This window comes from Capsicum annuum, chromosome 12 (genome assembly GCF_002878395.1).
Source record: "Capsicum annuum cultivar UCD-10X-F1 chromosome 12, UCD10Xv1.1, whole genome shotgun sequence".
Taxonomy (NCBI): Eukaryota; Viridiplantae; Streptophyta; class Magnoliopsida; order Solanales; family Solanaceae; genus Capsicum; species Capsicum annuum.
The window spans coordinates 4,944,124-4,960,184 of record NC_061122.1 but is presented as its reverse complement, the minus strand read 5'-3'; the positions used below and the strand labels follow the sequence as shown (position 1 = coordinate 4,960,184).

Genomic DNA, 16,061 nt, shown 5'->3' with positions numbered 1-16,061 from the left:
ATCCATTTCTTTATTTATCCATATTCGTTCATGCAGTAAAAGAAGGGCAGCTCAATGCACTAAGATCCTGCTATGCGCGAGGTTTGGGGAAGGACCAGACCACAAGGGTCTACTGTAATGCAACCTTACCCTGTATTTCTGCAAGAGGTTGTTTTGACATCCACGCAGTAAAGTAAATCGGAAAACAGTCATTTACAAAGCTATATTTGTGTTTTTCACTTTCTTCAAAATGCTTTGTTGCTTCAGGTGAGCTTAAAATTTTTATGATCTTCAGGTTGTAACATGTACAAGAATATTCCACCAGCAACCGAAACATTGAGAGACTCGAATTCTCCTGCCATCGGAATACTCACAAGCTCACTTGCATCCTTAGCTTTCACAGAAAGACCGCCCCCTTCGCTGCCCAAAACCAAACACAAAGGTGTATCTGATAACAAATCTGTGAAGTCGCGGGTGAGCCTAGAAATTCTCCTTGGCTTTTGATCGTTTGCAGGATGGCCGGCCAGCATTTTCATGTTGTAATGGTTTCTTAGAGCATCTAAGTGGAGCCAACCACCAGAGACTAACGGGAGTTGAAAGGAAGCTCCTCGACTAGCTCTAAGTGCCTTCTCATTGAATGGATCACAGCAGCCAGGAAGCAATAAGGCGCCACCCTGCCAAAAGATTTGTTTTAGCATATTACAGCCAAACCCCTCTATAACAGCGTCGTTTATAGGGATATTTTTTGGATGCTATAGCACAATGCTGCTACAGAGAACATATAATTTAACATGACATGAAAAACCAGTTTCAAGATAACGTGGGCGTTATACTGTGAATGTTGTTATAAATAGGCCTGACTGTACTAATATCAAATATGGCCAAGAATGAGTTTATACTTTGTACTTTGACAAGATAATCTTCCATTGCACAAAACAATTTACGTGTTCATATGATTGGAATGGAATCCCCCAACGAATAAAGCAGATTCAGTATCATGAATTAAAGCTCTTCGTCTGCAGACAAAAGATGTTTGATAGAGCAGTAACCACAATGATAATGTGGACGAACCAAAGAACTTACAGTACTAGAAATTTTGAACAATGAAAGAATAGGTGAGAAATAAAGGATAATATGTACGAAAATCAAAATAAAAACGATCTCCTTACCCATCCAAACGCCATTGCTGATCTAAGTAACGTACCAAGATTACCAGGGTCCTGCATCAACCAGTAGTCATGAAGTCAATCATTCCGATGAGATTCTTTAGCACAATTTGTGAATTTCTAATTTTTCTAATACTCGAGTAGCATTCATTCGTGAAATTAGCAGTATAGTAGATTCCTCTGAGTAGGAAGAAAAACCAAAGGATTCTAAGCTAACCAAGTTCGGGGTCTAAATAAATAACCTGGATTCCATCAAGAACTAGAATTCGATGAGCATTCTGGAACCATCTACTGCAGTCTTCTTCTAGAAACTCATCATCGACACTGTGAAACGTTGAGGGAATTTTCATTAACGCAATCATTTCAATAGAATCAATCGATTGTAAACCAGAGAGTTTCTTCATCACCGTTGAGCTGATACGGACAAGGCGAACTGATTGAAGATTTAGGTCTTCAGGTATATGAGCTTCATCAAGCAAAAGTAAGCAGTCTAATGTAATAGGTCTCTCTTGAACTCTTTCTTGAAAACTATATATTTCCCTGAGAAAGTTTACGTAGATCGGTCAAAATAAGTACCACGACAACACTGTCTAAATCTGAACTAATTCATGAGACTTTCGTTCTACTTTGTCAAACTTTTGCGGGAAGATGTTTACCTCATCATAATTCAAACTGTCAAATGAAAAACCAAAACGAATCTCACAAGTGGAATCTGGGGAAGGAAGTGTGTGCGCAGACCTTACCCCTACCTTGAAAAGGTAGAGAGGCTGTTTCCGATAGACCCTTAGCTCAAAACAGATAAAAAGGATGACAGTAGCAGCAAGCAGGAAAAACAACAAGAAAATACAATAACGGAGGCTAAAGAATCAACCGATAGAAACAGAAATCAAAGAATACAAAATACAAGACTAATACTAATACTCTTGGAATCAGAAAGCAAACCACTCGACTGCCTATTACCTTCTACCCTAATCCTCGACCTCCACACCCTCATATCAAGGGTCATATCCTCGGTGAGCTAAAGTTGCACCATGTCCTGCCTAATCAACTCACCCAGGCCTACCTCTACCCCTACTGAAGCCCTCTACGGCCAGCCTCAAGAAAGAATGAGTAAACAATATGAACAAGTGCAAAAGATAACAAACCAACAGCTTATCAGGCAGCAGGTAAGAAAGGACATTAGAAAAAAAGGGCAGCCCGGTGCATTAAAGCTCCCGCTATGCACAGGGTTCGGGGAAGGGCCCACCTCAAGGATATATTGTACACCTTGCATTTTTGCTAGAGGCTGTTTCCAAGGCTTGAACTCATACTTCTGATCACATGGCAACAACTTTACTAGTTACTCCAATGCTCTCCTTCAACTCCAGCCACCCCCACGGCCCACCCCCCACCAAAAAAATAAAATAAGGGAACACCCAATTCTACTATATTAGTCATCCAACTTCTCAATTTCAATTTGTTTGTACCACTTTCTTTTTTAATTTGTTTCAAAAAAGTACCGTTTTTAATTTGAACTTTCCAACTCGACATGTTTAAGACCACAAAAATTAAATATATTTTGACACATTTTATATATCCTTGATTCAAGACCACATCTTTCCAACTTGACATCGTTTAAGATCACAAGAAATTAAAATAATTTGATACATTTTATGTATCAAAAATTCAAGACCACAAGATAAAATAAAGTACTCTTTTACTTTCTTAAACAATGTGCCAAACAAAAACCAACAAACAAATTGAAACGGAGAAAGAACAAGTTACCTAATAGGAGTGGAACCAACAACAAGAACAGAACCATGAGAATGTCTATAAGATGAGTTCTGACGAAGCTTAAGGCAGTGTTTGACAAAAGGATTTGAAGTACTAGTTATGGATTTCACATTAATGGGTAAAAAAGATTCATTTTTTTCAGAGAAAACAGTAGTAAATTCAGTTGGGGAATTTGATTTTGAGCTAAATGGTTGATTTTTGGCTTTGGGTTGTAAAGTTGAAGCTTTAATTTGTGGGAAATTGGAAGGAGATACCCAATGAGTGTTCATGTTAATGGAAATTTGCATTCTTGAAATTGTTCTTCATAATCTAAAAGGATGTTCCTTTAGGTTAATGAGTACATGAATTAGGTGAAATGACTAAAATAAAATTCAGTTTTTTTTTTTTAAATATTTCCGTTCCAACAAATTTGTAAAGTTGTAGAGTAATTTTGATAGTTGTTTGATATTTTTGCAAAGTTGTTAACAACTTTAATAGTTGTTCGACAACTATGCGAAGTTATTGAGACAACTAATCTAATTATCGAACAATTGAGTCAAACGACATTATTTTTTTTAATCTGAGGACATTGTGGGACTCACTCAAGGCGGATCCAAAATTTTCAGTGAGGGTTCAGTAGTAGTATACACATGTACATCCGCCACTGCTCACTTGTCCCCTTTTTAAAATTAAAGATTTGAGAGGGTTTACGGACTCAGTTTTCTAGGTGGTGAAGGATTTTGTAGGTGTTTATGATTGGTATTAGTCGTAGTAAGTGGTAAGGTTAGGATATACTTTATTCTCTCCACACCTCACTTATGGCATTACATTGATTACGTTATTATTGTTATTGTTGAATTGTTTGGTGCACAAAAAATATCATATTAAGATTCAAGGAAAATCGAACTTGAAATTGACTGATAAAAGATCTATTCTATTGCAAGTATTATCACCGTAAATTGTTTTCACTGTTCAAACTCATAACCTATAAATTATACCAAAATAACTTTCATACCAAGATAACTTTACCGTTACTTTGTAGATAAAACAAATATTCACCAATTTACTGTAGTTTTTTTTAACAATTATTTATAAAATGGGTCTCTTTTTATTGCAACAATTGTTTTTTTTTAACTGTATGTTGTAGGCTCGTTTGATATAAGAGATAAGGGATGACTAATTCTGAATTAACTTTAGGATGAGCTTACTCCATATTTGATTAAAATAAAATGAATGAAATAACTCATTGGAAATTAGTTATCCCAAGATTGTAGTGTTATTTTTATCTCATTTTGAAAGGAATAATCAATCCCAAAAAAACTTGTTTCCAACGAAACTACCAGTGATTTAGAAGAATCTTGAGGTATTAACTCAAAAAATGGCAGCAAAATGTCTAAGAGTAACAAATTGAATTATTATTTTTAAAATATTTTCACAATCTATATGTTTCTTTCTAAACAACACCTTAATGGCCATTCAACACGCGATTCGAATTTGTCGGGCTTCAATGCGGGCACCAAACACCGAATAGGAAACCAAAAAAAAAACTTGAAAGGTGATTTTCTAGATAGCTCAAGGTCCCCTTTTCTTCCTGATGATCAGTAATATTTTCCAGCAACTCCATATGCTCAACTGGGGATTACTTCTCGCGCAAACTGTTATTCTTTCTTCTACGGGTGCAAGAATCTGTATACTAGAAACAACCACTTCAAGTAGTTCAGGTTTAAGAACAAGAACACAATGAACTACAAAAAAATACCCTCAACCCAAGATCAAAGTGATCTTTATAAGAGGTGTATTTTATTTTCAGAAATAAAGATGAAGCAGAACTGGCCAAGTCGTCTGAATTCACGGAGTTTCCTTAAGGAAATAATTCCCCTCACTGTACCCGAGGTTGTGGAATTTTTCCTCCCAGAATAAAATGACCAAACAAACCAACTGTAGCGGTATCTCAAATAATTGGAATATCTTCGAACTCACTGAACGTTTTGAGTGATCACACAGAATATTTTTTAAGTCAAGAAAAGTATTTTTATTCTAAAATTTTTCATCTCTAAACCTGTGAATGAAAGCAGGTTTATATAGCCATAACACGCCTCTTCTGAAAAGAGGCAATGGTTCACTTTAAAAGTTGCACCTCTTTCTGAAAATTCATATCTGTTCATCAAAGAGTGCATCTTTTCCCGAACAGTCATCTCATTTCACGAAACAGTGTGTTACTTCGTTGAAGGATTGCATCCTTCTGAAGCATGCATCAGTTCACTTGAAACAATGCAACTGAAACATCAGTTCTGTTCGAAACATTGCAACTGTTACTGCATGCATATTATATAAATAGAGTATCAGAAAATTTTTCCTTTGGTATTTTGGATCTCAAATAAATTTTTTCCAAAAAGATAGATCTCATTGATCGATAAAGCCGAAGCCGAGCGAGCGACGACGACATCGCGAGACATTTCTTATTTCTTGCCTCACTTATCATGTGGAGTAAGTGTTCTTGATTATAAACACTTCCAAGTTCTCTTCTTCCACCAATGTGGGAGAAAGAGTAAACTTTCTAATTTGGGAGTACACTTTCCATTTTAATGTCTCCTTCCCTCCACTATTTTACTCTTCATTTTTCCATTCTCACTTTTTTCATATACTATGAACCCAACATTCCCCCACATGAATGGGGAATGACTATTTTTTGTAAAAGTTTTACAGACAAATATGTGATCATCAAGCAAAGACTGATTGCATCTGGATAAGTGGGTTTCCCTTTGAACTTTTCATAGTGAACATGCATCGGTTGCACTCGGTCAATCGGTAGATTTGATATCTTTGAACCGCCGAGCTTTAATGTACACCTAGACAATACATGTCACACAACCAGACTTTTAATGTTTATGGTTCTCATGATTTTGTTCTTTTCAGTCATGAACACATCCCGATTTCATGAGAGCTTAGAGAATAGGCTTTTACTAATATTCTCCTTGAAGTGGCTTCCACCTCGCCCTCACATAAGTGATTTCTAAACGTTCAATTCTATAAATTAAACTATTTGATCAAATCTGTCAAATTTAGATAATAATTAAAAGACTTTTCGCTTTAAGTCTTATCCTTGTTTACTATACATTGTCTACACCATGAGAATGGGTTGGGTAATTGACAATGTTGAACCTGTCAGACACAATTTTGTTTGATCTCCTTGAACCTAGCTTTTGGGATCTCCAGTCTGCTAGGTAGAGTTACTGTCATGCTGACTTGTCCTAGGACTTAAACCCATTTCCTTGGATGTCCTTTCCACTCCTTCTCTAGATAGGCCTTTTGTAAGTGGATCTGACACATTATCCTTTGACTTTACATAGTCAACTGTGATAATTCCATTAGAGAGAAGTTCTCTAATGGTATTATGTCTTCGTCTTATATGACGAGATTTACCGTTATACATCATGCTCCCTGCCCTACCTATTGCCGCTTGGCTATCACAGTGTATACATACTGGTGTCACTAGCTTGGTCCAATACGAAATATCTTCCAAGAAATTTCGGAGCCATTCTGCTTCTTCACCGGCTTTACTAATGCGATAAATTCAAATTCCATTGTAGAGCGAGCAATACAAGTCTATTTGGATGATTTTCAAGAGACTGCTCCTCCACCGATAGTAAATACATATCTACTTGTGGATTTTACTTCGTTCGATCTGGTGATCCAACTTGCATCACTATATCCTTCAAGTACCGCAGGATATTTATTATAACGCAAGGCATAATCTTGAGTGTATTTAAGATACCCCAAAGTGACTTAACAAGTTTACACACCTTATTTTAGTCCATAAAGTGACTTAACAAGTTTATACACCTTATTTTAGTCCATAAAGTGACTTAACAAGTTCTAGTCCATAAAGTGACTTAACAAGTTTACACACCTTATTTTCTTTTCCTGGAACCACAAAACCCTCACGCTGTTCTATGTAAATTTCTTCCTCCAATTCTCCCTTTAGGAATGCGGTTTTCACATCCATTTGATGGATTTGAAGATCATATACCGCAGCCAAGGCAATTAACATTCGAATCGATGTTATCCTTGTTACTGACGAGTATGTATTGAAGTAATCAAGGCCTTGCTTTTGTTTGAAGCCTTTTACTACAAGTCTTGCCTTGTATTTGTCAATAGTGTCATCCGTTTTCATCTTCCTTTTGAAGATCCATTTAGAATCTAAAGGTTTATTTTCGGGAGGAAGATCAACCAATTCTCATGTATGGTTGCTTAAGATTGAATCAATCTCACTAGTGACTGTCTCTTTCCAAAAAGATGAGTCTGAAGATGTCATTGCTTCCTTAAATGTTTGAGGCTCATTTTCTAAGAGAAATGTTACAAAATCTGATCCAAACGAAGTAGACGTTCTTTGACGTGTAATACATCTTGGATTTTCTTCATTATGTACATTCTCACTTGGTTCATCTCGAGGTCGTTTAGACCCCCCACTAGACTGTTCATGTCTAGTTTTATACGGATAAATATTTTTAAAGAATTTAGCATTGTCTTATTCAATTACCATATTTTCATTAATATCCGGATGTTCGGATTTATGAACTAAAAATCGACATGCTTTACTACTTTTAGCATATCCTATGAACACGCAGTCCACCGTCTTAGGTCCTATCTTAACCCTTTTAGGCATGGGAATTTGGACATTTGCTAGACACCCCCACACTTTGAAATATTTCAAGTTGGGTTTTCTTCCTTTCCATTTTTCATAAGGAATTGATTGTGTCTTACTATGGGAAACTCTATTGAGTATACGAATGGCTGTAAGGATAGCCTCCCCTCATAAGTTTTGCGGTAAATCGAAACTTATAAGCAAGACATTCATCATTTCCTTCAAAATTTGGTTTTTTCTTTCCGTAATTCCATTAGATTGAGGTGAATACGGTGCAGTAGTTTGATGGACGATTCCATTCTCTACACATATTTCGGCGAAGAGAGATTCATATTATCCGCCCCTATCACTGCTTATCATTTTTATCTTTTTTCTAACAGATTTTCAACTTCCGTTTTATATTGCCTAAATGCATCTATTGCTTTAGCAAATAGACATAACAATATCTAGTGCAATCGTCAATAAAAGTTATGAAATACTTTTTCCCACAACGTGATGGTATTGACTTCATATCACAAATGTTAGTGTGTACTAAGTCTAAGGGATTGAAATTCCTTTCAACAGACTTATAAGGATGCTTTGCATACTTTGATTCCACACATGTTTGACACTTTGATTTATTGCACTCAGCATACTTTGATTCCACACATGTTTGACACTTTAATTTATTGCACTCAAAGTTCGACAAAACTTCTAAGTTAATCAGTTTTCGTAGCGTTTTGTAATTAACATGGCCTAAACGTTCATGCCATAAATCATAAGACTCAAGCAAATAATAAGAATTTGAACTTTTATTGATTTCAACATTCATTACATTCATCTTATAAAGGCCCTTGGTGAGATAGCCTTACCTACATACATTTCTCCTTTGCTAATTACAATTTTTCCAGAAACGGTTACACATTTGAATCCGTTCCTGTCTAGAAGTGAAACAGAAATTAAATTCCTACGTAAATCCGGAACATACAAGACATTGTTAAGTGTCAAGACCTTTCCTGAAGTCATTTTCAAGCATATTTTTCTTGTTCCTTCTACCTTAGCAGTAGCAGAGTTAGCCATGTAGATCATTTCTTCTGCTTGAGCCGGAGTGAATGACGAAAATAACTCTTTGTTTGCACATACATGGCGGGTGGAACCAGAATCCATCCACCATTCGCGAGGATTCCCCACCAAGTTGTATTCTGAGAACATAGCACAAAATCATCGCATTTTTTGTTGGATTCAATCATATTTTCTTGATCCTTTTTCTTGCCTTTCTTTGGGGCACGACAATCCGTGGACTTGTGGCCAATCTTGCCACAATTGAAGCATTTTTCCTTGAATTTCTTCTTGGGTTGATGGCTTCTTCGTTCAGCTTTCTTTCTTTTCTTAGAATTGTTTTGGTCATCTTCTACAATATGTGCTCCATTAATTGTAGAATTTTCTTTTGACCTTCTCTCAGTAGCCTTATTATCCTCTTCAATACGTAGTCGGACAATAAGATCTTCGACAGACATCTCCTTGCATTTGTGCTTCAAGTAGTTTGTTAAGTCTTTCCACATAGGTGGTAGCTTCTCAATGATCGTTGCTACTTGAAATGCATCATTCACAATCAAACCTACAAAACAATTTATGTGAGCTCTAAGAACATTTTCAAATTGTTCAACTAAGGTATTTTTCAAAGACATACCTTCTGCTAGGAGATTGTGAATGATTACTTGTAATTCCTGCGCTTGAGAGACAATTGATTTGCTATCTATCATTTTAAAGTCCAGGAACTTGCAACAAGGAATTTCTTAATTCCCGTATCCTCTGTCTTATATTTTCGTTCAAGTGCCCCCCACAATTCCTTTGATGTCTTAGTTCCACTATAAACATTATAAAGGTCGTCTTGTAGACCACTCAGAATATAATTCTTGCAAAGGAAGTCTGAATGTTTCCAAGCCTCTACGATTACGAAACGCTCTTTGTCCGAGGTTTCCTCGGGCACCTCAGGAGCTTCTTCGCTAGTGAACCATTGTAGACACAAAGTGGTGAGGTAAAAGAACATCTTTTGTTGTCATCGCTTAAAGTCAATGCCCGCAAATTTTTTGGGCTTCTCCGCAGATGCCATTAGTTGCGGAGCATTTGCTCGACTTGTTGAAGCAATACTGTTTGCCTCCACAGTCGTAGCCGCATCTTGCATTAGACTATCGTTAGTCATTTTTTCTGTCACCATAAGACAAAAATATTTAGTATTTTTAGAATACTACTTGTAAAGTTAAGCAACTTTAAATTCTTCTTCTTGTTTCTAGTTAACAATGAAGTTTTTATGACTTCCAATTGTCAACCGAATGAATTTTAAACTTGTGATGAAGATTTTATGTCTTCTAATCACTAGTTAAATTCAAACGGAGTAGAAATCTTAAAGCTTTAATCTCCAAAAAATAAGTTATACAGATTCTGAGTTATTTCCTTAAGATTGTTATTCTTCCTTCTACGGGTACAAGAATCTGTATACTAGAAACAACCACTTCAAGTAGTTCAAGTTTATGAACAAGAACACAATGAAGTACAAAAAAATACCCTCAACCCAAGATCAAAGTGATCTTATAAGAGGTGTATTTTATTTTCATAAATAAAGATGAAGAAGAATTGGCCAAGTCGTCCGAATTCACGGAGTTTCCTTAAAAAAATAATTCCTCTCACTGTATCCGAGGTTGTGAAATTTTTTCTCCCAGGATAAAATGGCCAAACAAACCAACTGTAGCGGTAACTCAAACAATGGGAATATCTTTGAACTCACTGAACGTTTTGAGTGATCACACAGAATATTTTTTAAGTCAAGAAGAGTGTTTTTATTCTGAAATTTTTCGTCTCTAAACCTGTGAATGAAAGCAAGTTTATATAGCCATACCATACCTCTTCTGAAAAGAGGCAATGGTTCACTTTAAAGGTTGCACCTCTTTCTGAAAATTCATATCTGTTCATCAAAGAGTGCATCTTTTTCCGAACAGTTATCTCATTTCATGAAACAGTGTGTTACTTCGTTGAAGGATTGCATTCTTCTGAAGCATGCATTAGTTCATGAATCAGTGTATCAGTTCACTTGAAACAGTGCAGTTGAAGCATCAGTTCTGTTCGAAACATTGCAACTGTTACTGCATGCATATTATATAAATGGAGTATCGGAAAATTTTTGTCCAAAAAGATAGATCTCATTAATCAATAAAGCCGAAGCCAAAGTCGAGCAAGCAACGACGACAACACAAGGCATCTCTTATTTCTTACCTCACTTATAATGTGGAGTAAGTGTTCTTGATTATAAACACTTCCAAGTTCTCTTCTCCCACCAATGTGGGAGGAAGAGTAAACTTTCTAATTTGGGAGTACACTTTCCATTTTAGTGTCTCCTTCCCTCCACTATTTTACTCTCTATTTTTCCATTCACACTTCTTTCATATACTATGAACCCAACACAAACACATACCAACAACATACTCAGTGTGAATCCACAAGCGGGATTTGGAAAGGGCAGGATATACGCAGACCTTACACTTGCCCATAGAGGATTAACGACTATACAGCATCATGTTGTAGGAGGATAAAGTTCCCATAGAGCTACTGTTGTGTCTTCGGATGCATAGGCCAGTAACTTACTGTCAGCAGAGAACGAAACAGCGTTGCACTGCAAGAACATATTGTGCGGGAGTGACAGAGAGAATTTACGCGGATCCATGAGAGTGAGAGAGACAAAAAGAATCGAATGAAGTCAGTTTGACGATTGTTTTTAAGGGAAAAAGGGAATTGCACGGTCTGTGTGACTTTAACAAATATGATCAGTGCTGACACTTTCGAGTTTCCTTCTGACTTTATTACCGGAAGTTATAACTTTTAATACAATGATCATATCATGCTTTGTTATGCATTTTCTTGAACCGAGGTTCTATTGGAAAAGGTCTCTCTACCTCGCAAGGTACGGTTAAGGTCTATCTACAGATTACCCTCCTCCGGCTCCACTTGTGGGATTACACTGCCTATGTTGTTGATCATATCATGTTCTAACTTGGACAGAGTGACAACACGCATATGCTTATAGAAAATGTTTTTTTTCTTGACAAAGGGTGAGCAACAATACCCTAACCATACACAACACGCAAAAATTGACTGTTTGAAAGTCTCTGAGATCCATACCGTTGATCCCAACCAGCAGTTGCAGCAATTTTCTCGTCTGGACGGATTGAGATTCCAGCTATGCCAGGTCTCACCAAAGCAATTTCTTTTTTGATCAAACAAGAACCCTGGTTTACAGAAAAAAGTTGAAAAGTTACATTCACCAGATAATAGACCTAAAAAGGGCAGCCTGGTGCACTAAAGCTACCGCTATGCGCGGTGTATAAATACAATACATAGGAAATTTTTTTACAATGACACCACTAATAGCTGCAAACTGCATAAATCTATTTACTGAGCATGGACAACGTTTTTCCTTGGCTTGACAGCGTATGCTGAAATAGGGAACTATACATACTCACAGATTAAACACAATATCACAAAGGATGACCAACTTGTCAAGTACGTGAATAATGAGATTCAAACATCAGAACCGAATTCTCCTCACAGCATTAAGCCATGCACATTTCAGAATCAGTTTCGAATCATTTATCAGCCAAGACGTTTAGTAATAGTTTTTTTCTATAAGAGGAGTTTATGTGAAAAATATATGCACATCAACAGCACCATCCAACAATAGCATATCTTGCAATTAAAGATTAAAATTGGAGTTACCCTAGAATGGTCCAATGCAAACATCAAAATTTTCTCATCAGCAGCTCCAGAGACACCACCTTTGCATGATCCATCTATGCATAAGCTTAAAACTGCAGGGAGAAGACAAAGATCACTTTTACGCCTGTTGTAAGTATGAAAAATATAACTCGAAAAGGTGCATATGAAGTGTTTTATGCATGGTAACAGTAATGTGCCTGGTTCTGAATGCAACTTGACAGAAGTCAATGTCACAATTCTTTGACAACAGGCCAACTCTCTATACGTGATTTTATATACTCTCTCGTTTAAAAAAGAATGACCTACTTTGACTTGGCACAAAGTTAAATTACCTAATATTTTTTGTGTCAACCAAATCATTAATATCGGGTGCAATAGTCATTTTAATTCTCAAAAGTTTTTATTCTTTGAATTGAATGATCTATCGTGCTTTATACATATCATAAACTTATTAGCATTAGCGGCTTTTGAGCTTATCATGCATTAATTGAATGAAATTATACAATTACTTAAAAGCAGTGACGGATCCAGGACTTTCATTGAGAGGTTCAGAAGTAAACATACGGACTAGTCGAAGCGGGTTCACAACATCTACTATATATACATGAAAATATCCTTGACCGTATAAAAATAGTATAATTTTCCGTTGAAGAGATTGTTTGGATGAACCCCTGATTACAAGGTGGATCCGCCACTGCTTAAAAGCAAGTGAATAAATCCGTCAATGAACTCAATACTTTCAACATGGAGCATAAACTGAATACATAAAAGCTCACTTAAATGACAACTAATACTAATTGATTTAAACTCATAACTTTAAAATATAACTTTTACCCATTCATTTGAAATCCACGAGAATTTGTGGTCAAATTAATTTCAATCAACAACTAAAATTTGGTCATAAATTCTGATAAATTCGCTAGATTTTGTCACTATGACGAAATTGAAGTAGATTAATATAAAATTTAGATGTTCGAAAACTATACGAAAAATATTATAAGTTGTAATCCTTCTCATATTTTATTAATACATAAGAAAATACAACTTAAAATATCAAAGTTGATAAAACTTAACTCTCGATAATTAAAACATGACAAATAAAATCAAACAGAAATAGTTTAGATTTAAATTTTCAGCAGTTTGCTGTATTTTTCTCTGCAAGCTTTCCTGCTATCTGAGTTATAGTCCCCTTGCATGCACTACATTGACAAAAAACACCAATTCACTTGATAAATAAATAAGCAAATTAATTAAGGCAAATAAATAGCATAAAAAATCGAAAGTCGATGAAGATAAGTGATTTTTTGACTTATTATTTTTCACATTTTACGTTTAGTAAATAATTAACCGAAAGTTGTCCTAAAAAAATATTTCAACGAAGCATGAAAAAATTTAAAATATTTTCTTCAAGAAAATAATAGTTGAAAAACTTACACCATAAAAGGATTCAAGCAATAGTTGTGAGCCAATATATTTTGTGGAAATGGTAGCACCTGCATGCACCAAAAGTTTATTAATAGTATTCAAAAATATACTAATCAAAAATATCAAATACGAAATCGCTTATATTAAGAGCAAAAAATTGCGTTCATTCCACCATATTATATAGTTCAATATCAAAGTAATTGATAAGAAAGCAAAGTATTTTAAATTAACTAAATTTCTCTATTGACAATGTTAAATAAAATATATTCGAATTATGTGCAAGCTACTGATCATTTTATTACCATTGTTACTTTTTAAAAAAAAAAAAAAAAAAAGGAATGTGGACATAACTTGACCATATAACAAAGCTTTCATAATTCATAACTTTTTAATCATAATGAATAAATATAAAATAAAATCATAAAAAAAAAAAAATACCTGGTGGTCCAGAACAAAACCTCCTATATATGTTAGAATAAGAGCCACATTGAAGATTGCTATGGTGTTTTTTGCACTGCATATATATCATTAATGAGAATGTAGTGATTCAAAGTGAAAAATGTTAGATGCATAAACCATAAGAATAAAAGAAATTCATTTAATCAATTGACTTAATGTTACAAATTTCAACAGAAAAATTACCATAAGATGAAAGAAATAGGCAAGGATACATAAAAAAAAAAACACGTGTGTATTTCATGGAATAGATAGATTTTTTTTTTTTTTGTGTGTGGGTTTTTTACAAGCACAGACAACTTTAAAGATTGAACTCTTATATCAAATTTAAATCATGAATTCGCTTTTGACACAGAAACGTATGTAAAGGCATGTCCTAACCAATGGTCGATGCATAGCGAAGTATAAATTGAACTCGTAAGATTCTAACCAAGAATTCACATAAATTAAATAGAATTCTTTCACCCTGAACCAGAAAGCTCAAATAGGAGCCCTAAATATGAAAAATCATGTTTAAGCAGCCTTACACAATACGAATATGAACCAGACTCAATCCAATACGATACTAGACCAAAAAAAAAAGTACTTAATACAACTAGCAATTTCAACCTCCCCCCCACACACACACAAAAAAAAAGAGTTGATATACTTACATCATTTAATAAACCACCTATCAATTGCTCACATGTCACTTGTGGACCAAGTGGCTCAGGCTTGGATTGAGAAGTAGTTTGATGATTTTGTGAAATATTATTAGCAACTTTGTTGATAGGTGATTTTTTGGGTTGGGGTTTCACTAATTGATCTTGTAAATTGGTCAGCTGAAGTTTCACTTGATCATTTAAATTGGATAACTTAAGTGACAGCTCGAGTTTCGCTTGATCGCTTAAATTGGACACCAAAAGTTTCACTTGATCACTTAAATTAGGCAACATATTACTAGCAACATTGTTGGTAGGTGCAACAAGATCTGCAGCAGATGCATTTTGCTGGAGTTTCACTTGATCTTCTAAATTGGACGGCATATTAATAATAATAGGTATATTGATTTGAGTAACTTTCTCTATCTTATCTCCATATTTTTCTTCAGTCTTTCGTCGAGGAAATAGAGCACCAATAGTTTTGAAAGCTACTGCTGAAGCTAATGCAAATGATAAACCTAATAGAAAAAAAAGAGTATATGTACCATTAGATAAAAAATCATGAATTACTACTAAAAAAAGATTTTTCAAGCGAAAATTCATTGAAATTTTGCTCATCGGTCAATGTTAGTCATAAAATTACGGATAATTTATTTATAGATGAATATATGCCATCAAATGGAAATTTCCAACGTACATCCGATCAGAAATTCATCGAAACGAAAACATCAATGGAAATTCCATTTTTTTTATTTTTGTAGTGAATTTGTAGCTGAGAATTTATTTATAAAAAAGTACAGCAAACAAATTGAACATACCCCATAGAATAGGACCATTAGATTCATCTCCATGATTCTGATTATCGTCTGCACAAAATTAATAAAATTAATTAGCAAATAATGTTAGAATCATTTACAATATTAAGCTAAACAATTTTTTTGGGGTTTAATTCTTCTATTAATTACTCAGATCTTTAACTAATAGATTTGTATTAAAAAAACTGTATATCTGTTGATTGATCTTTTAGCAGATAAATTATAATCATGAAACATGTTCACATAAATATCTAAGAACAAAAAGAAAAAAATATATAGGTTTAAAAAAATGCTAACCAGCCATGTCTCAGTGTTATTAAAAACCTTGTTCTTAATTAATGATTAGATATGACTACTTTTTTATAGGCATAATAATAAGTGATATACTTTCGAAGCAATTTTATTTGGAGTTGTCTTCAAGTAATTATGGAACTTC

The 16,061-nt window shown here is 34.8% G+C and overlaps 2 protein-coding genes across 2 annotated transcripts; both read right to left on the bottom strand.

The window, feature by feature from the left end:
* Nucleotides 1–157: 157 nt before the first annotated feature.
* Nucleotides 158–3,289, bottom strand: LOC107849598 (uncharacterized tRNA/rRNA methyltransferase YsgA). Its single transcript, XM_016694156.2, has 4 exons — nt 2,910–3,289; nt 1,388–1,685; nt 1,149–1,199; nt 158–653 (listed from the first exon to the last, which is right to left on the bottom strand). The coding sequence occupies exons 1-4, from the start codon at nt 3,203–3,205 to the stop codon at nt 243–245; spliced, it is 1,056 nt and encodes a 351-aa protein (XP_016549642.2). The 5' UTR covers nt 3,206–3,289; the 3' UTR covers nt 158–242.
* A 10,058-nt stretch (nt 3,290–13,347) lies between these two features.
* LOC107849518 lies at nt 13,348–15,977 on the bottom strand. The gene is made up of 6 exons (XM_016694078.2): nt 15,923–15,977; nt 15,629–15,676; nt 14,823–15,328; nt 14,152–14,227; nt 13,723–13,781; nt 13,348–13,487 (listed from the first exon to the last, which is right to left on the bottom strand). Exons 1-6 carry the CDS (start codon nt 15,927–15,929, stop codon nt 13,413–13,415), a joined length of 771 nt encoding a protein of 256 aa, XP_016549564.2. The 5' UTR covers nt 15,930–15,977; the 3' UTR covers nt 13,348–13,412.
* Between the last annotated feature and the right edge of the window lie 84 nt (nt 15,978–16,061).